This window comes from Microtus oregoni, unplaced genomic scaffold (genome assembly GCF_018167655.1).
Source record: "Microtus oregoni isolate MIOR12 unplaced genomic scaffold, Mior012 000114F_ref0000099, whole genome shotgun sequence".
Lineage (NCBI taxonomy): Eukaryota > Metazoa > Chordata > Mammalia > Rodentia > Cricetidae > Microtus > Microtus oregoni.
Window position 1 is genome coordinate 298,400 of NW_024544743.1, and position 22,190 is coordinate 320,589.

At 49.6% G+C, this 22,190-nt stretch overlaps 1 protein-coding gene across 3 annotated transcripts in view; it reads right to left on the reverse strand.

The window, feature by feature from the left end:
* LOC121443906 (kelch-like protein 3) overlaps nucleotides 1-22,190 on the reverse strand; it is a 115,510-nt gene that overhangs the window by 40,110 nt on the left and 53,210 nt on the right. For all 3 annotated transcript variants that reach the window (XM_041645665.1, XM_041645663.1, XM_041645664.1), the window contains exons 5-6: nucleotides 21,174-21,336; nucleotides 8,526-8,635 (exon numbers count right to left, since the gene is read on the reverse strand). In XM_041645665.1, the coding sequence (XP_041501599.1) occupies nucleotides 8,526-8,635; nucleotides 21,174-21,336 (273 nt within the window). The remainder of the gene's footprint in view (nucleotides 1-8,525; nucleotides 8,636-21,173; nucleotides 21,337-22,190) is intronic.

Consider the following 22,190-nt stretch of genomic DNA (forward strand, 5'->3'; position numbering starts at 1 on the left):
GCCCCATTAGCAGTTCAAGATTAATTTCCTACAAATCAAAACGACTCTGAGATTTTACCTTACATCTGTCAGAAAGGCTAAGATCAAAAGTATTGCTGATAGCTCGTGCTGGCAAGAATGTGAAGCCAGGGGGACGCTCCTCTCCTCTGCTGGTGGGAGTGCAAGCTTGTACAGCCACTCTGAAAACCAAAATCAATTTTCTCAGAAAACTGGGAATCAATCTACCTCAAGACTTAGTGATTGATATCACTCTTGGGCATATACCCAAAGGACACAGACCTCAGGGTACAGCAGGGATTCCAACAGCTCACCCTAGGAAGGGGAGTTCACCGGCTCAGTCACTGAGAAATAACCCCTTCATGGAGATCAAGCCCAGCCTCCCAGCCCCTGCAGCCCTTTTGCGGGAGAATTGTCTGCCCAAGTCCCAGGCCTGAGCCCAGGTCCTAAGAATTCAGATGGTAGAGCCTCTAGCACTGATGTCCCTGGGAGACAGCTCCAGTTTCTCCCAGGAAACAAAGTATAACAATTAGACACTTGAAATGTATAATACAGAGAAATATAACCTGGAGTACATGAAAACGTAAGTTTTAAGAAACCTAATCAATTTCTTTCTGATCCATGACTGAAATGAAAGCCACACCCCCTCAGTGTCCTTTCAGGGCCGCCTATGAAAAGCTCCGTTGTCTTAGGGTTTCTACTGTTGAGCTAAGACACCACCAAGAGCTTTAGGAAGGGAAGGGTTAATTGCAATTTATAGCTGGTAGTCTAGCATCCAGGGAAGTCAAGGCAGAAACTCAAGGTAGGACCCCATAGGGTCACTGCTTACTGGCTTGCTCCCCATGGCTTGCTTAGTATGCTTTCTTATAGAACCCATGACCACCTGCCGAGGGATGGCACCACCCACGGTGAGCTGGGCCCTCCCACATCAATCATCAGGCAAGATAATATGCCACAGCCTTGCGCACAGGCCAATGGCATTTTCTCAATTGGGGATATCTCCTATTGCTCACTACCTTACTTTTGGAGACAGGATCAAATTCTTATTGAACCAGGAACTGCCAGCTTCGGCGAGAACACTCAGCTAGTGAGTCCCCTGGGTCCTCCAGTCTCCTCTCCTCAGCACCAGGGTTATGAATACGCACTGGATGCCAGCCCAGCTCCAACACAGGTGTTTTGGTATCTGAACACATGCCTGGACACGAGCACTTTACCCACTAAGCCGTATCTCTAACCTTAAGCAGAAGGAATTTTTAAAACAAAAACCAAATAAAGAAGAGAGAGAGAGGAGAGATTGATACCTGCCTGCCTACTAGTACCCCTGCCCCCACCTCCACCCCGCTCCTCTCCTCCACCCTACCCCCACTTTCACATGCCTGCTCTTTTCTCCGAAGGAGTATTGAAATGAGTCCAGTCATCTGGCCTAGGGCAGGTCCAGCCTCAGCCTGCCTCCCTCACTCCTACGGGGAACATCATTTGAGCATCCTCATGATGTCAAGAACTGTGTACAGCCCTGAGATCACTGTGGTACCCTTGTCTCTAGGCCACACCCATGGGAGAGCATCCCTGAATGGGCCCTGAGCCAGCACCACTAACGCTACCAGTGGCCAGACAGGGAGTCTCAGCAGGATTCCTAACAGCGGCACTGATGGGATCTTCCAGTAAAACGGTATTTTCTGTGCTCTCGGCAATTCCGTGAATGGTTCACTCCTCCCAAGAACACCGCTGCAGGGTAAACGCTGCGCCACCGCTACCCACTTGTACAGATGAAAGTGCTGAGCCTAGAAGGGTCTTCTAGTCTCTTATTCAGCAAATTCTTTGTCTCCCACGAGCCTGGCATCAATCTAGAAAACAGCCCACACCTCTGACCACGTGGTGGACACATTCTAGCAGGACAGAAGTTGCTTGTGTTAGCAATTTATCAGCTCTGAAGAAGCGAGCTGTCTCCACCCGGCCCGTGCTGCAAATATCGGTCATTAACAGTAAAGCACCTGTCTCCTCAGCTTCAGGAAGGGCAGGTGAAGTTTTTCCAACTTTAATGTCTGAAGCCTGCCTGCACTTTATAATACATTCACAAGAACCCTGTGAGCTACAGGCAAAAAAGTAAGTGTAAAGTATAGCTAGCTACATTAACTGTTTAAATGCAGATTTAGACAAGTCCAGGTTATGTAATTATGAACCCAGTTAAATTTCAACTTAATATCCCTAACATTACTTCAAATACATTTTTTTAAAAAACCCAACTATGAAACAAAATTGAAAGGAAAAGCTATTGTGTGTGCCAGACTTCACTTCTCGCATCCAGTGCAATTACAGGAAGAGGAGCCATGAAATCTGGGGCACAATTTCCAAAGCACAAAGGATGGCAAACACTGTCAGAAGTTTTTGAGCTATTTAGCTCCCAGCAATGTTAGATCTACTAAGAAAAATAAAACTATGAGTTTTAGGGGTTGGAAAGGTGGCTCAACGGTTAAGAGCACCTTCTTCTCTTGCGTAAGACCTGGGTTGGTCTCTCAGCATCCACATGGCAGCTCACAACCATCTGTAACCCCAGTTCCAGGGAAGCCGACGCCTTCTTCTGGCTTCCATAGGCACCGCATGCGCATGGCACGCAGACATGCAGGTGGCACACAGACATGCAGGTGGCACGCAGACATGCAGGTGGCACGCAGACATGCAGGTGGCACGCAGACATGCAGGTGGCACGCAGACATGCAGGTGGCACGCAGACATGCAGGTGGCACACAGACATGCAGGTGGCACACAGACATGCAGGTGGCACGCAGACATGCCTGTGAATCTCTGAGTTTGAGACCAGCCTGGTTTACTCCAGGCCAGCCGGGGCCACACAGTGAGAGACCTTGTCAGAAAAGGGGTGTGAAGGTGGGGGCTAGTTAATAAGAAAATGTAGCTACTATTTTTTAAAACCCTACTATTTAAAAATATATATATATATATATATGGGCATGGGAGCTTTACCTGCATGTGTATCTGCCTGCCATGTGTGTCCCTGGAGCCTGTAAAGGCCAGAAGAGGACAGCAGAAGAGAAGACTCCTTGGACGGGCGTTACAGTGGTTGTGAGCCACCATGTGGATGATGGGAACCAAACCCGGGTCCTCAGAAGAAACAGCCAGTGCTCTTAACTACGGAGCCCCCACACTCTCCTTTTTGATAAGCCTCACTCTTCAACACATTAGAGCAATTAAAGGACAGATAATATTTGTATTAGTAACTTTTCATGTCCCTGTGGCCAGATTCCTGAGAAGAAATGACTTAGTGGAGGAATAACCTAGCTGGCTCACGGTCCGAGAGCAGGTCTGTCATGGAGGGGAAGGCACAGCAATAGGAACAGCGTGAAGCCACCGTGGCAGGAGCATGGAACTCCTCATGGACAACTTTGTGGACCAGGAAAGAGAGGGAAAGGAAGGCTGGCACTCGGCTGGAATTCCCTCCTCCCCTTTGTGGTCAGTCTGGGATCCCAGCCCACAGGAAGATGCCACCCATAGTCAGGGTGTGTCTTCCCGCTCAACTAATCCTCCCTGGGAAAAACCCTCCCAGACACATCCATAAGTCTGCCTCACTAGTGTCCTGGGACTAGACTAGGTGTTCCTCCTCCTCCTCCTCCTCCTCCTCCTCCTCCTCCTCCTCCTCCTCCTCCTTCTCCTCCTCCTCTTCATTTTTTTTGTTTTTCTTTTGTTTTGTTTGTTTGTTTGTTTTTCTAGACAGGGTTTCACAGTAGCTAAGGAACCAGTCCTGGAACTAGCTCTGTAGACCAGGTTGACCTCGAACTCACAGAGATCTGCCTGCCTCTGCCTCCCGAGTGCTAGGATTAAAGGTGTGCGCCACCATTACCATCACCAGCCCACCCCTTGCCAACTCAACACCCAGACATATCAGTTTAAACCACAGCTTTCCACCCATGGCCCTGAAAGTCTCCTATCACCCCATAAATAAAGTCACAGAGTAAACAATCCCAGCCCAAAAGAGAGGAACAGGAGGCTAGGAAAGAAGCTGGGACCAAAGTAACGTAAAACCCAGCAGGGAAAAGACAGCCACTTGGGGCCTCTGGCATCATGGCTGACATGAGCAGCCCCTGCCCTGCAACACTGTTGCTGCTCCAGCTGTGGCCTCTCTCCAGGGTCAGCTCCACTCAGTATCTTCAGCTTCCCTCAGCCAGCATCCTGTTTCTGGCGTCTACAGTTGGGGATCCCCATTGCAACCTCTCAGCTTCCATTCGAAGCCTTCCCAGGTGTTCTCCAAACTGGGAATCTGATCCTGCTATCGGTGGCCTGGCCTTGGTAGTTTTCCAGAACTTTCCTCACTTCGATGTCTTGGATGTTGCCAAGACCAGTCCCATGCAAGTGATGTCAGTCTGCTGCTGGCTCATGGTGCTACCTGGCCCCTTGGACAACAGCCACAGCCCACTGCACCTCTGTGACCGAACCTGGGAAAAGCCTCTTCAGGTCGCCCTGCTTGATTGGGTTGTCTTGGTTTAGGCATTCTCTTTCTGACATTGTTTGCTTTCAAACGCATTTTTACTGTTACACCCTGAAGCTTCCAATGGGGGGAATATTGCTCTTAAGGCAATTTCCTGCTGCCCCAATTGCAAAGTGTGGGAGGTGTGTCCTAAATGACACTAATCTTTTCTACCGTTAGAGCTCTATGGCCACCCCTGCCTGGTCTGTGCTGTCTACACACATGTTCAGCTGCACCCACATTCCTTTCCTCACCGAGCTACACATTTTCCACATATTTCTGTGCTCTTTCTCTCTCTCTCTCTCTCTCTCTCTCTCTCTCTCTCTCTCTCTCACACACACACACACACACACACACACGCTAAACCTAACTAAAAGCAGGGAGCAGCAGCCACGCCACAGCCTGAATGTTTTACTGTCCGGGAACTGCCTCCTCCCAACAACTTAGTCCGTTTCCTGTAAACTTAGTCTCACTCCCGCGCTCAGGACACAGGCAGAAAGCAGCCAGATTCTTTTCCAGAATGGAACATGCATGTCTTACAACCTGGTTCCTCATGTAGCCCTTTTGCCCCCTAAAATGTCAAGAGCACCTTTTGATTGTCTACATTTTCAGCATCAGCCTGGTTTCCTAGATTCCCCAAGAGAATGGCCCGCAGGGCATACTGGGCTAAACTCACAGTGTTCTAGGTGTATGCTAGCCTGAAGCTGTAATCTCTTTCACATCCCCCAGGCTGAGTAGTTCCAAAGCCCCAGCAACCCCAGGGTCAGATTTATTGCAAGAATGACAAGTTTTCTTAGTACCAATTTCTGTATTACCTGCTTTCTTCATTAAAGAACAAAATATCAGACCAGAGTCTATTTAAGAGGAAAGGGGTTCATTTGGCTACAGTCTCCTGTCATGCAGGGAAGGCTGCTGGTTCACAGCTCCACAGAACAGGAAGCAGAGAGGAAGGCTGGCACAGCCTTTTCCACCCCCCTTTGTATTCAGTCTGGGACCCAGCCCACAGGATGACGCCAGCCATACTCAGGGTAGGTCTTCCTCTCAACTATTCCTCCCAGGGAAGCCCTCACAGACATGCCCACTGCACTAACACCCTAGGTGCTTCTTAATCTACTCAAGTAGACAAGTCAACTATCGCAATTCTCTTTAGGACAAGTGTCCCTAAATCTGAAAGCCCTTACAACTTCCAGGGATGGTTTGTGCGCAGAATTTCATCAGTGCAACCATACATATACACACACTAAACTCGACTTTAAAAAGAGTGACTCCTCCCTAAGTACATGGAGCAATGAGAGCCACTGTAAATTCATGTTTCCCTGCTATGGGAAAGACGCAGCTGACTTAGGAACACACTTTAGCTGTCCATCACCTTAGCAACTCAGTCACCTCGTCCCACAAGAACATATTCTAACATTATCATAACTTTGTCATATTGGCTGCATCATCATTAACAATGGGACCTCAAGATACAGAACTGTGGCAATTCCGTGGTCTTAGCGGAAGTGCCTGAAAAGGAGGCGGCCCCTGCACTGAACCGCGGAGTATCCTCCAGGCTGATGGACGACATCTTCAGCCATTAGGGCAAGGCTGAAACGTCACCGATGCAGAGCCAAACTAACTGGGGCTGCCTTAGCCTCTTCAGTTGCTATTTACCGGAGCTGGAGAGATGACACAGCAGTTAAAAGCACCAGCTGCTCTTCCAGCGGACCATGGCTCAATTCCCTGCACCCATGTGCTGACCCTCAACCATCTATAACTGCAGTTCCAGTGACTCCATCGCCCTCGCTGGCCTTCACGGCCATTGCCTGCACACGGTGCACACACAGGAAGGCAAAACACCCCGACACATCAAATACACAAAAATTAAAAACTAAGCAAAACCAGCCTTTCTGTGCCCAGCTCTGTGTGTCACCTAACATCTCTGTGACTCTTGAGTAAATTCTTCTGGAATATACAGACAGACCCCGAGTGTCTACCAACCCAAAGGCTAAGGATGTTACCCGCTAGCCTCTGAGGCCCACGGTAGAAGTCCTCCCACCTTGCTACAACCTGCCAACCTGATGTCCCCACCAATGTATTTGAAAACTGTGTTGACTTATGGCTTTCTTTGTTTCGCTACCATAAATATTTTTAAAGACTTCAATAAATTCCTCTGTTAGAACACAGTATTTGGGGCAACCTGGGTCTGCGTTCCTGGGCCATGGCCGCTCATGTTTGGCTCCAGGAGAAACCGTCTTCTTCCTTTTGTGGTCAGAGCTGTGCCGACAAACATCACTCACTGAGCACCTGGAGAACGGCTCTGGGTTTTTATCTGTCCCTTCCAGTTCTCACGCCAACTCCCAGAGGGAGGTGCTCTCGGTGTTATTTTATATTTAAGGAGAATTCCCAGGGTCACACAGACAGCAAGCAGAGACCAGGTCCAGAGACTGAATCCTGAGCCTGGTGGTTTCCAGGGCGCAGTGAAGCAGCTGGCCCGGAACCTTTCACCCTGCCACCGCAAACAGACTCACTGCGCTTTCTGAGCAGGACGAGCGTGCATGGATTCTAGAAAGCCATGCCCCATAAGCAAGTTGGGGAAGAAATGTTTTAAACAAATAAAGTCTAACACACTCTACATCATCGTCCACTGAGGGACGCCAAGGCAGGAACTCAAGCAGAGCAGGAACCTGGAGGCAGGAGCTGATGCAGAGGCCATGGAGGGGTGATGCTCACTGGCTTGCTCCCCATGACTTGCTTAGCCTGCTTTCTTATAGAACCCAGGACCACCACACCTGGGGTAGCCCCATCCACAATGGGCAGGGCCCTCCCATGTCAATTACTAAGAAAATGCCCTGCAGACCTGCCTACAGCCAGATCTTAAGGAGGCATTTTCCCTATTGGGGTTCCCTCTCAGATGACTCTAGCTCGTGTCAAGTTGACAGAAACTAGCCAGCACAGCTCATATCTTTCAGCGGTGTCCGTCTGGCAGCAAACATCCAGCCAGGATGATAAACAGGCTTAGCAAGAAGCACAAGTGTCCACCTAGCTTCTGGGGCTACAGCAGGGAGAGCCTGCGGCCTGGCTGGAGGCAGTGCTCTCCCTGAAGAGGGTGTTTCTACAGTGCTGATGGCATCAGAGGCCCCCAAGCCCAGGGCAGCGTCTACTTTGCTGTCCTGGTCACCTGATGGATGTCCGGAGGAGCCACAGTTCTAAACACAGCTGTTCTCAACCAAACTTTCCTCCAGACACGCACGCACCGTCAGAAAAACCACTGCAGTATAAACTCCTCTGTAAGTGTCTCTCCTTGAACGTTTCCTCAGGAAAGGGCCTGACACTTGAATGTTGAGTGGACTAAGAGGATTTGGGAAGAAAACCATTTGAGACTCTCTGGGGATGAAGAAAATACCTGAGATGCGCTTCCCCAGCATTGAGAACTCACACTGCATTGTGGGTAAGCCTATCTCAGAGCTAAGCACAACAGAGAGGAGGAGGCACACGGTGAGTGTCCTGGGATACAGAAGAACCAACCAACCCCACAGACGGGGAAGGGTGGAGGTAACCTTGGCTAACGCTGAGTCCCTCCCGGCCACTAGTTCACCCAGACGTCTTATAGAGGACATCATTCCACTCATCCCCACAACCTCCTGGAGGAATGTGTGATGGGACTGGGGCTGATGCATACAGTCAACGTAGCTCTCCCAAGATCACACAGCTGATTTGTTAATAAACTAGAGACGCGGTGTGGCCTCTCCTGGCCAACACCTGGGGTTCATGTGATTTTTACCGCCCTAGACACAAACTTCTGGAGCAAAGAAATTCTTCCTGTTGCAGAAAGAATCTAATCTGTGCTTCTCTTCTAGAACACAGGACAGCAGCAATGCCTGCACCCAGGGCTGCAACGCAGGCAGAAAGAACTAAAAGACAGAAGAAGAACTTGGTGCTGGTTATGGCCACGTGAGGGCTCAGTCATTATCTTAGCACCCAGACACGTCTTTAAAGGGGTCAGAGTGTAGCAGGCCTTACATTTGTTCAGGTTCGAAAGGATTCATGTTTTACCAGAAGGGCACAGTACCTTCTCTTCTGAAGAGACAGTCAGCTTGTCACTGGATATCAAGCTGCACACCTGGTCCAGACTTAAGCTCAGAAACTCTTCCCCCAGCATCACCTCCGGGAAGTGCTGCTCTGCTCCAAGACAAGAAGTGAGGACAACAACATTAGACCACGTCCAAGGTCCGTGAGCGACGATGCCACAGCAGCCACTGCTCCAAGACAAGAAGTTAGGACAACATTAGACCACGTCCAAGGTCCATCAGCGACGATGCCACAGCAGCCAGCGGGAGTAGAGGCTGGAGAAAGCTAGAAGATGGGGAGGGACAGAGAAAACGACAGCATCCCGGCTGTGGGGGGAAACTGGACTTTTAACTCAGAAGTGAAGGCATGGATCGTCCTGTGTTATCCTGGACAACAGGCAAAAGTGGGGCAGAGCGATCTGAGTTTGTATTTCATCCACGCTCTGGAGACTGACAGCCTCGCAACAAAGCCTCACTGGGACCTGCTTACATAACGGAGCTCATTCGCTGTCCGGGCACAGCGCAGTGCCCCCTGCAGCTCAGCCACATAAAAGTGGAAGTCAGGAGGCAGCATGGCTCTTTCCAAACCTAGCCTGCTCTATCTAGTGAGTCTCTGTTTGACAGGGATGTCCGGTTTAGTGTTCACCCAGGTAACAACAAGTTGGCTGCACAAACACGGGGAACTGTCCATCGCAGTCAGCCTGCACAGCTGTTAAGAGAAGGACAATCTTGGAACAGCTAAAGCAAGACAAATTCCACAGGTCTGGGGTCCACAGAGGAAAAGAACAAGAGATAGTTTTGGGCCATCATCCAGAGCGCTGTGTTCACTGAAAGGCTACCCACTTCGGAAAGAAGGACCTAGGTGCAGGCCTGGCTTCGCCGTTTATGAGTTGTATTCTTGGGCCAACGGCATCGTTTCTGTGGGTTTCATGATAAGAGCCCATGTGGAAGTGTTGTACCAGCGTTCCCCATGTCAGCTTACCCAGACGGCATTTTCCAGTTCAGGCAGCTCTGAGGCTCACGAGACCCTCCCGTTGGCCCTCGGTCTCCTTCCACTTCTGCTCCCTCACCACCCCCTCACCCCGTTCCCCCAGACTGACAGTCTCTTGGATAACTCTAACAGGATGCACCCCCAGTTTCCCACTAGAGTTGCTCTGCCCAGTCTGGCAGATCTCTCAAATGAGATTTAGCATCCTCCAGCCCTAGAAGGCTTCTAAAAGACTGGTAAAGCTCTGTAATGCAAAAGAAAATTCGAGCATATTAAATCCCTCTCACGTTTGTTGCCTTCTAAAGAGTTGAAAAGGAACTTAATCATTAGTATTTTTAATGTGTGTGTGTGCTTATGTGTATGTGTGCTTGTGTGTGTGTTTGTATGTGTGCTTATGTGTGTGCACGTGTGTGTACTAAATGTACGTATGTGTACCATATGTATGCAGAAGACCATAAAGGTCAGAAGAGGGCATCAGATCCCTGGGACTAGACAGACTGTAAATCAGTTGTGAGCTGCCATGTGGGTGCTGACAACCCACCCCAGGTCCTCCGCCAGAACAGTAAGTGCTCTTAACCACTGAGCTACCAAGCCCCTGCTCAAATCATTTCTTACAAAACTTATTTCTAATTTTAGATTGAGAAAATGTCAGGCCTAGCAAGCTCCTAGCGAATTCCTCCCTTTGTCTGGGTTACCCAAAGGTTAATATTTTACTCTTAAATGGGGATTTATGAACTTTTTCTTTTTTTCCTCCTGGGTAGAAGGTAGCGCTGGTCAGCCTGATAACATCACTGTGGGTGTGACTGCCTATCATGGCGCTCAGCGACGTTACCCAGGACAAACCTGGACGTCAGACTCTTGGCTAAGGGGGCAGCTGTCGACGGTCTTGTTCCTCTGAGCCTTTGGCTCTTAGGTTTCAGGGAAGACTTACAAGCCCACACACCTAGCCTCTGGCCATCCAAGTTTAGCTCGGTTGCCAAAACATGATGGATGGAAAACGAAAAGCGTGAAGAGGACAGGAGGTAAAGAAGCAAACGTGTGCTGAGAAGAACTCCCTGCGGAACCTGAGGCTAGAAGTACCTGGGCTTGGGGGCGGTTCCCACTGCGCGTTCTTCATGGCTGGGGAGACAAGACAGAAGGCCCCGAGATCAATGACGGCAGAAAACAGCCCTGAGGACCAGTGTGGGTTGTCAGCCCAGGTCCCTCCCTGCTGCAGTGGGCTGCTTCTTACCCTCCGAAAGCCCCCTTAGAAGGCCATGCGCCACGGGGTGTCTGGTGGGGAGGGGCACCAAGGGGAGTGAGGAACAGTGGCTTCCCATCCCAGGCTGGGATTCAGGGACCCAGGAGAAATGCAAAGGATGAGAAAAAGCATCCAGGATGATGGCTATAACTGCTTGTGGCCACCCCTGAGCCCGAGAGGACTGGACATGATGCCAATGCAAGGCCTTTATACTGGCTCTCAGGAGGCAGGTCAGCACAGACCTCTTCCCGAAGCTGAAGGTGTTTATGCTCAAGATGAAACTGAATTCTCATGGAGCAAGAGATGCACTTGTGTTTACAGACCAGAGAGCAACACGTGATTTCTGGCAGCAAACCAAGAATGCTGGAGAGTTCCAGAGGAAAGTGATCCGTGCCCGCGGTAACAGCACCGCATCTCCCGCCAAGATTGGAAGCAACTTTCTTCTAAGGGCCACAGAGCCTGTGTGATGCTGTGCCCCTTGCGGCCTTAAAATAAGAAGGGGGGAGAAATAAGTACACTTGAAAGGGGAAAAGGAAGGGGAGGGGAAGGGAGGGGAGGGGAGGGGAAGGGAGGAAAGAGAAGGGAAAAAGAGAGGGGAAGAAATAGAAGAAGAGAAAAGGCTGGGGAGCAAAGAGGGGGGAGTGGGGAGTATCCTATTTCTCTATGCAGTCTGAGGAGACATTAGCCACAGTCTTCGGCCCCGAGTCACCTTCTGTAAGCCACACTTTAGAAACAATGGGCTTAAGAGACATGAGGGCGGTTCAGAGGTTAGAGCACTGACTTCTGCAGAGGACCCAGCACCCACAGGGTAGCTCACAACCATCTGCACCTCCAGTTCCAGGGGACCTGATGTCCTCTTCTGGCGTCTGTGGGCACTGCATGTGCTGCACAGATGGACATGCAGGCAAACAGAATCACAATCTGTTTTAATTTTTTTAAAAAAAACAAGATTTTTTAAAAAATCAAGAACGATTTGTGGCACAAAACTGAGCTTCCTGGGAAGAAGGGCATCCCCAAAAGACTGTGGACCCGAGTTAACCCCTCTGCATGCCCCCCAGAAGCACCCACTCTGCCTTCTACAGGTGTTTAACAGCTGCTCAATTTTTCTTTGTTTTGTTTTGAATTAGGTGTATTTTATGATTTTTTTATTTTGGTACTTTGGATATTGTAGATTTCACTGTTGTTGCTGCTGGTGGTTGTTTTCTGATGTCATTTTGACACAGGTCCTGCTATATTTCCCAGGTTGGCCATTCTCTCAATCCTCCTGTCTCAGGTTCCCAAGGGCAGGCATGCACAGCTACACCGGCCCCTTGAATGTATTGATGCAGGATGTAGCAAAGAGCCTCGGCTAAGAGAAGGCCTTATGGTCACTTTTTCCAGACTTTGAGCTCATCATTGAAAAAATATAACCAAAACATTTGAACTAGGTCTTACTTGAGGCTCAAAAACAGTAGTGAATATTAGTCTACGCTGGAGTCCCTAAGCAGTTCATTAGAAATGAAGTCTGTCTGCCCAGCTCTGACAGGGATGCCTGTCCACAGCTGTGGGGCACCCTCTGAGATGGTGGGGTGGTGGTCCTAAAAGATCTCAGATATCAAATTTAATTTCACTGAATTCAGCAAACTCTATAGTCATGCGAGTATTTCAGTCTTTTGTGGTTACTATTTTCTCAGCTCTTAATAGAACAGCTCATAAAAGAGTTGTGAGCCTTAAAAGAAGCAAATATCCGAAACTTGCATTTGCTAAGAGTCTAGCACTAGGTCGGCATATGATGTTTCAAACGTGGTTTCTTCAAACATCAAGCAAAGCAAGGCGATGCCTACAAACAGGCTTGCTGGCCCCAAGCAATCCCAGCCTGAAGCTGATGGCCTGACTGTTAGGTGTGCTTGATCTCTCCAGCTCCCTTCTCCTGGTGATTCTAACGTGCTGATTACAGAGGACAATGGGCTGAGGACTGGGGCTGCATGTTCCCTCTCGAAGAGGCACCTCACGAATAGAAACAGCAGAATCGTGGGGAAAAAAATAGAGAATTGCGCAGAGAACGCTGAGCACAGTCTAGTGGAGCTCCGGGCTCTGCTTCATTCATCGGGGCCCCATGTCATCTGAGGGAGATGCCAGAGAGAGCTAGGTCTTGGAGAGGTACTCATACAAAGACAGTGTCTTGTGACCATGGCCCAGCCCAGAGAGGGAGACCCTCCAATAATACATTACAACCTTCATTGTCATTTGTTTCCTATTTCCCTAGAAGGAATAACAGGAAGGAATTAACATAATCAAGGGTCCTAGCCATCATTATAACGAACCAGCCCTTACTACCAATAACAAACACTGTTTGAATCCCAAGTGCTGGTGATGAAACCATTTGTGCGTGTCTGTCCATTTGCATGAGAATTTGTGGACAATAGAGAGTTTGCATGTAACTTGCAGACTTCCCCCATGCTAAGCAACACAAGGCGTTTACCTCAGGGTCGACAGGGCTTTCTCTGGGGGCATGGTTGGCCAGAGAAGGTTGAGTGAGGTGTTTCCTAATTCTAGCTAACACTGCACTGGGAAAATATATAGATATTATTATATCATATTATGTGCAATATTACTATATATATGTGTGTGTGTGTGTGTGTGTGTGTGTGTGTAGAGAGAGAGAGAGAGAGAGAGAGAGAGAGTAATTTAATTTTCTCCAAAGCCCTAACAAAGTGAATACCAATCTCTCCACATCAGAGACAGAAGGAACAGAAGAATAAAGCCTGTGTCTCCTACTCAAGTTCACACAACAGTAAACATAAATCCAGACTTTGAAAGCAAGACTGTCTGATTACAGGAAAACACACTCTGGGAGTGCCTTGGCCTGGAGAGATGGCACGGAGGCGAAGAACACTGGCTGCTCTTCCAGAAGGCCTGGTTCAGTTCCCAGCCCCGGCATGGCAGCACACAACTGTTCGTAACTCCAGTTCCTGGGATCTGATGCCCTCTTCTGGCCCCCATGGGCACTGCTTTATCATATGAGGTCTTTCCACAGTGCGTGGTCTGGGGAACCCATGAGGGCAGCTGCAAATCTGCCTCATGGGAGCTAACGTCTCAGGACCCAGCCCTCTTGCTCTGTCTGCAGTTACCATCACGATCCCACCATGTCCTTTAGGATGGCTTAGGACTCTGGCTTGGAGCCACTGCCCCAGTGAGCTCCTTTTCTCTTAATGGGATAAAATTAACCAGACCTTTGCTCTGGACCAACTAAGCTATGAGCTCAGGATAAAGGAACTCATAACCCACTTCTTTGACTTACGGAGGTGACATGAACCCGCAAACTCCAGGACCCGTGAGGAAAGCCCATGAACTGAGCTACTGGGCAGTCTCTGGGAATCCTGGCTGACACCAAAGGGCTTGAGCAGAATCAAAGTGCTTGGCGGGGAAAGGAAACTTTAAAAGAGCTGCCAAGGTGCTCCCGACCCTGTCCACCCCACCCCCCACCCCACTCAGTTCCTTATTGTCCTGTTTTTGAAGAGCAGAGGTCAGCTTTCCTGAGTCAGGATTTGATTTTTTAGCCCTGTTGCACCTCTGCTCCAAGGAAAAACCGAAGCTTCCACAGGGAAGCAATAGAGTCCACCCTGACCTCTTCCCAGAAGAGGCAGAGACTCACGAGCCCTCAGACTCCAAATATTCTTCCGCCTTCCCCACGGATGGTAGGAAATCTCCATGTAGTCTATGTTCCCTCCAAGTCATACATATATGCTCCTCTTACACTTTCAAGTGTACACACACGTGTACACACACACACACACACACACACACACACACTGCCATGGGTTCTTTAAAACTGCCCAGTCGTCTGTGCTGTTAGGGCACTGGGTCTGGGTCACAGCAAGTGTTCAGAACAGTAAAAGTCCCTGCCACCACCATCACCTTCTCCTCATACCACGTTGGGTGTAGCCAGTCACAAGAAGGTCTCACTGGGCCAGGGATTCACTTTTTTAAGTGCTTTGCAAAACTTTTCTGCCCTTGATTTAATTATTTCATTCCACCAAATGACCTAATCAATCAAAACTAGGGGGACATTTCTCCTCATGAGCACATGAAATTCAATGGCTTTTCCATCTTGTGGCTGGAGGGGTTCAGCCCAGCTTTGGCAGGTTGATGTAAACAACATACCGAAAGAATTTTAATTGCCATTGCCTTAATGAGGCCCCATTAAAATCCCCTAAACAGCTCTGCTGATGGCCCAGGCACATGGCCCTCTAACTCCCAAACAACAAAGTCCTCATAACCCAGCCCTGACCTCTGAGGTTAAAGATTAAGCAGTCAGCCACAATTACGAGGGATAAGAAACAGGGTGTGCAAAACTCGACCGTTTCCAGCCTCCAGCGAGCCACAAGGACTGGGGCGCTGTCAGCTGAGGGCAGAGATCTGAGCAGTCAACTTGTAAGTGTAGGCCCGCTCTCCTCCCACACAGAGCAAACACGACATCGGGGCAAAAGTCACAGCACATCACCCTGCGAGTAAAACCGGACCCGGAGGAAGCAGGAAAGACTGCCCAGCTGCAAAAGCCGGGGTCGTTCCAAACAGGAAACCAGACAGACTGCTGAATAGAGGCAGTGCTTTCTAACATGTGCACGCACGTGCGCACACACACGTGCACACACACACGCACACGCACACGCACACACGCATACGCACACACGTGCGCACACACACAAACGGAGTTCTTCTATCACTTGAAAGGATGGAGACTAATCAGAAAGCAAGAGCTGGCTTTTTTCTTTTAAAAGGAGAAAAACTTGACAGTATCTATCTGTCCGTGTACATAGAATTGGAAATCCCTCACACAATAGACCAGCAATTACCGTGATACTCAGGGCCCATGCACACTAGGCCAGCACCGCTATACTAAGGCCCACGCCCACTAGGCCAGCACCACTATGCTCAGGGCCCACACACACTAGGCCAGCACCGCTATAACTAAGGCCCACGCCCACTAGGCCAGCACCACTATGCTCAGGGCCCACGCCCACTAGGCCAGCACCACTATGCTCAGGGCCCACGCACACTAGGCCAGCACCACTATGCTCAGGGCCCACGCACACTAGGCCAGCACCGCTATGCTCAGGGCCCACACACACTAGGCCAGCACCGCTGTGCTCTACCTCCAGCCACACCAGCTTAAATGTACATTTTCTCTGATCCCATTATGCTGCCAAGATTATATCCTTCCAAGTGCACTCCAAAAGACTAGGCATAAAAAATGCAGACAAGGCTGCAACCTGAGTTCAATCCCAAGACCACGCAGGGTCACAGAAGAAAACTGACTCCCATGACTTGCCCTCTAACCTCTGCATGACCATGGATCCAGAAACTCCCACCCAAAATAAAATAATTGCAAAAAGATTTAATGCTCCCTGAAGTATATTCTATAAAAGTAAAACTGGAAGCATTAATATCCATCAACAGAATACTAGTCAAGTATGGTATACCCATATCACACACACACATACATACATACACATACACACACATCATACACACACACACATACACATTAAAATGAACAGCCTTAATAATCTAGACATGATTCTAAGTTTTTCTATTAGGTCAAATAAAAGTATAATAGGTAGAGGCTGGCGTGGTGACTCATGAGTCAAGAGCACCGGATGCTCTTCCAGAGGACTTGGGTCAGTACCCAGTACCCACCCGGTAGCTCACAACTGCCTGTAACTCCAGTTTCAGACCTAATGTCCTCTTCTGGCCTCCACTGGCACCAAGCACACACATGGTACACAGACATACATCCAAACACATAAAAAATAAGATGTTAAAAATTAAAGTACAATGTGTGCAGAATGCATCTGTGTCCATTAAAACACATATTCTTACGTCCTATAGCAATACCCAATATTCTCCTCTGACCCCTTCAGAGAAGGCAGGAGATTGGCGAGCTTTCATACCTTCACTTCTGGGCAGACAGGAAGATAACCTGATCATATAGTAGTATATATCTTAACAAGTTTAGTGCAATGGTATGGAAATATAACTATGGATACGGGAAGCTGCCAGAACCTACTAAGAAGGTTTATAACCTTGGGAATATTTTTTATGTGCATGAGTGTTTGCCAGCATGTATGTCAATGCACCACGTGACTGCCTCGTAACCCTAAAAGTCAAAGAGAAGGCAGCATCAGAACCCCGGAACTGGAGTTAGAGGTGGCTGAGAGCCGCCATGTGGGTGCCGGTAACAGAACCTGGGTCCCCTGGAAGGGCAGCCAGTGCTCTTTAATCACTGAGCCCTCTCTCCAGCCCGTGAAACATATATGTCCAAAGAAAGAGATCCTGCTGGATCCAAGAGGAGCACACGAATGCCCTGCCTGGGCCTCCCTCTGATGGAACCATTCGTCCTCATGGTCTTTCAACCAGTCTGTTTTCCCGGAACGATCGATGACGGGTTTTGTATTAAAGTTGAAATAGGAACAAAGTGTTGGGGGGAAAAAAAACAGCATTTGTTGTAAAAGCAAGAGTTTAGGGACAAGCAGACAAATGAATGCAGAGCCCAGCTGGCTAAAGACTGGGGAGGGGAGAAGAGGGACCACAGACCCACCTGCCTGTGCTTCCAAATTTTAAAAACCCAAACTCAGGAGCCTTGAACTGGTCCCCTTCCCCAGCATGCATACGGTTTGAAAACCAGCAGTCAGAAGCCATGGTTCTAGTGTTTACAGCCTGACTCTGGGGCTCCCTCAGGGCAGCAGATGGGTCTGTCACGGGGGACCCAGAGCACAGACTCAGGGGTGTCAGCTACAGGACATCTCCTCCTGCCCCTCATCTCCCACGATCCTGAAAACAGTACAGTGTATCATCCCCTCCACAGAGGAGACAGGCCAGAGTCGCTCAGCCCTGAGCGTTGACTCCTGGATCTGACCCAAAGGGTTTCCTAGAAATGTTGGCTTGGAAATATCTCGTAATGCAAGGCAGATTCCCTTCTAGAAGGCACATGACCGTTAAGCCTGACACAGTTCCTTGTCTGTGACCCTAGGAGTCACCACGCATCCAAATTCACGGTGGGACAAAGAGAAGTGAAAGGCCTGGCTGGAGAAGCAGGGACAGCTGAGAGGACCAAGCCCCACCCGAGGCCAGAGGTAAAGATCAATGAGATGAAGCAGGCCCACACCAGTCGAAGAGGACTCACCCCCCCTCTAAGCTCGGCAGCCTTCCTGCCCTTCTGTCTTTCCGTTGTGCTTTTGACAGCTGCATTATCTGCACCTGGAAAACGTGACCTCCCTGTTGCAAGAAGCTACAGCTGCTCAGAAGGCCATCTGGAAGACAGTCACAGGCCTGCACCCCAGAAAGGAGATCCCGTGTCTGTCATCATGCTAACTGAGCCACGGAACATAGGAATGGTTGCTTGGGCCGTGAGGGGACAATCTCTGTGTGGCTGGGAGGATATGGAGCAGCCAGAAAGAGAAGAAGACATTCATATTGCATTTCCCCAAGCCCAAGATGGCTGTAAGTCTGTACTAGCATCAGCTGTCTGTCTGTCTGTCTGTCTGCCTGTCTGTCTACACTGTCTGATGCTGGAATTTGGTGACTCCAAGACACGGGCTACCAAGCACCGTTTCGACAGAATAGGCCCGCTCCAGCTACCTGCATTCCTCCCTGGTGGCTCACAGAGCTACCCTGATCTGCAAACTGGAAGCTGTGGACAGCAAGAGTTACAAACACCAGCTCTGGGTTTGAATTCTGCCGCTGCCCTCACTAGCCGCGTGCCCTCAAACCATCTCACCTCTTGGGGCTTTAGTTTCCTCAACTGCTGTAGACCTTCCCCAGGATGCTCATGGAGTGCTTAGCGTAGGAGGGGACCAAAGCAAAAGTCCAATAAATACTAGCAACGGAAGTTCCCTAGGCTACTTACGGACAGACACGCATGCGCCAGGCAATCACTTTGACAGCATCAGGACCAGGGAGCACCAGCACGATGGATGCATCGTCTCCATCCTCCCACAGATCTGGCTTCCCATCAGACAGGGAAAAGGGGGGTAAAGAAAACACGGGGCTTGTATTCATGTACATGCTAGGTGGGCTAGCAAAAGATGGCGAAAGAGACAAGGAAGAGGGAAAGAGATGCCCAAGCAGCTCAGCGTCATACCCTCGCCACACTGACAAGTGGGACAGTGAGATCCCATGCACACACATGCCTGTCCTGGCCCGGCTCCTGCTAAGCAAAACCTGAACAACATCATTCGGGAAGGTGGCCTCTTCCACTCGGGGACCCTTGCTAGGAGAGAAAAGGCATCCTGAACAAAGGCAGAGAAAGGAGAGCACAGGCGGACAGATGGCAAGCAGCGGTGTTCGGGCTCACAGACAACATGGGCCAACAGGAGTGATAACTGGGGCTACTGGAGAAGTCCTTCACAAAGGTCAGCTTCAAGGTCATTTTCACCACTGGTCATGTGTGCCTGGACACGGAGACTCCACAGTCTGTGACCATTGGCCATGTGTGCCTGGACACGGAGACTCCACAGTCTGTGACCAATGGCCATGTGTGTCTGAACACGGAGACTCCACAGTCTGTGACCATTGGTCATGTGTGTCTGAACACGGAGACTCCACAGTCTGTGACCATTGGTCATGTGTGTCTGAACACGGAGACTCCACAGTCTGTGACCATTGGTCATGTGTGTCTGGACACGGAGACTCCACAGTCTGTGACCATTGGCCATGTGTGCCTGGACACGGAGACTCCACAGTCTGTGACCATTGGCCATGTGTGTCTGAACACAGAGACTCCACAGTCTGTGACCATTGGCCATGTGTGCCTCTGGGCCAGGGGTTTGGTTAGAGAACAAAAGCAAACAGGACACTTGTCGTCTCATGGACTCGGGGCTAAGGCAGCACAGGGCAGACAGCAGGGCCTCCACTCATTTCCAAGGCCCTGGCCAGACAGAAAGCAGAAGAGCAGAGCAGACCTGGCCATGGTCAGCTGGGTGTGGGACAAGACAATGCTTTTCACTGAGAGGCAAGGAGGACGCTGTGCACAGGCCTAGTGATTAAAATGGCCAGACCATTTCCTAGTTAACTTTCCACTTGCTGCAGTGAATGGTGAGGGAGAGTGTACATCCTGCTAACTGTGGTGGACTGCCTGCCTGGTGACTTTCGTTTCTTCTGCCTCCCAAGACTCCATCAAAATACCAGGATGACAAGCTCTCTCGAAGGGACAGTGTTGCCCAGGAGACATGTCAGACTGAGGCTCGTCCTGCTGTGTGTAGTTGTACACACATACTAAGTTCGTCCTGATGTGTCTGGTTGCACACACATACTAAGCTCGTCCTGCCTTGTCTGGTTGCACACACACGTACTAAAGAATAAGACGGTTTCTGCCTTTCTGATGTTTGTGAACATTTATTCTGGTTAAAGCTGTGATAACTGAGTGGCTCGGTTGGGAGGAAGACAGAGGATGAAGTGTGGGTAAGGTGGTGTGTGTGAGGGACAGAAAGTCTGTGAAGGCCTGTTCTTATTCTCCTGGAGAAGTCAACACAAGAATCTAAAGCAAACTTAAAATTAACAATGTTCACAATTTTCAGAGGTAAATGGAGGAAGCCAACACATGAAATAGCTTTTTGTTTAGATGTTTTATTTATGTCTAACTATGTGTCTGTGTGTGGGTATGTGTGTGTGGGTGTGTGCATGTGGGTGCAAGTACACAAGGAGACCAGAAGAGGGCATCAGATCCCTCGAGCTGGAGTTAAAGAATGCGAGACACCAACACGGTGTCTGACTCTGCAATCTCATTCTCGTTTGGGGGTTGGTTGGTGTTTGCTTTGGTTTTGGTTTTGACATGGGGTTTTTATCAAGTAGGCCACACTGGCCGTGAACTTGTAGTGATCCTCCAGCCTCTGCAGGGCTGAATCACAAGTATAATTAAAAATCAGTGACTGTAGAAAGCAAAATAGTGTGTACAGAGGATACCTGTTAATCACCAGGAGCCCAGAACATATTTAACTTCCAATATCATCTACAAAGAACAATTTAACCAAAGGAAATTGGTCTTAAACCACAAAGATCTATTTCAACCCTAAGCTCAGTTTATGCTACATATACACACATGCACACAAATTCATGTACACTCATACACACACATACAAATTCACACATCCACACTCAAATACTCATATTCTCTCTCTCTCTCTCTCTCTCTCTCTCTCTCTCTCTCTCTCACTGACACACACTCCCAAGACTCCTCAGACATTTCTCTGCCAGCTATTTCCCACAGACAAATCAGCCACATCCCATTCAGCAACAACTGAAACTTGTGTACTGTTAATTGTCTGTGCTTTGTCTCCCTAACCAAATCATCGAGGCTCTGCCATAGGAACAACTTCTCAAAACCTCGGCGGGTCCTCGACAGAATCCACCAGCCCTGCCGAAACGCGGGCCGTCCGGCCTTACCTGCATAGGCGTTGGCCTGCTGCAGGAGGTCGGTGCAAGTGTGCACGTCTGCAAATGCGCGGATGCCCAGGCAGTTGGTGGGGTGCAGCTGGGACTGCAGAAAGTCACAGCAGTTCTGCCGAACGTCCATGAGCTGCAGCAAGCTGGCTGCCGGGAGCAGCACCTGCAAGAGAAGGCCATAGTCTGAGACTCCGGGTCCCACCGCCAGGGCTCGTCCCCAGTAACCAGTCTTCCCATGTCTGTGATGGTATACTCAAGGTTTTCTCACGGCTCTCCACAGCCTTTCACTGAGTCGTCCAAACTTCCCAGTCTGCTGTGCAGCCTTGCTTTCTGCTACTCTGCCCTCAAGGCCACACCCACATGGGGTCTCAGTACCATCCTAACCTGTAAAGTCTCCCAGGGTGGTCCCCAGGCCAGGACTTTACTGAAATGCAGGTAGGTTCAGCAGGAAGGTAGGCTGAACATATTCATTACTAAAAACTCAAGCGACCTTATACCTGCGGGACCAGGAACCTCAGTCAGGGTGACAAAATGTGTACCCATGTACAGCACACGCAGAGGCTCTGTGTCCTTGGTTACACACTGGTGGGACCCAGAGAATTGTAAATCCTGATGCCTGGGTGTCCTGTCTAAAGATTCTGATATGTATGAGCAGTCTGTACGGTTTCTTCTGAGATCAAAACCTTCCATCTTGGAGGAAATCTTGTTGAGCTGCCGAGAGGTTAAACAGCAGACGGTCCATGGAGAGGAGAAACACCCCACCCTTCAGGGAGGCTCTCAAGCTAAGGAAGCAAACAACCCAACAGCTCCAGGAAGTCCCCGAAATTCACCAGATCTACTGGGCCCTCCCTCCCCAGGTTTATCCAAGCAATAAGGACAAGGGAGAGACAGACAATCTGAAGGAAGAGGAGACCAGCTGAGCTTCCTCCTGAACTCTGTGCAAAGGATGATCTCCAACCTACTGAGCTGACTAGACTATGCCGTGAGCTCCAGGTTCCCAGCTTTGCTGGGGTGAGC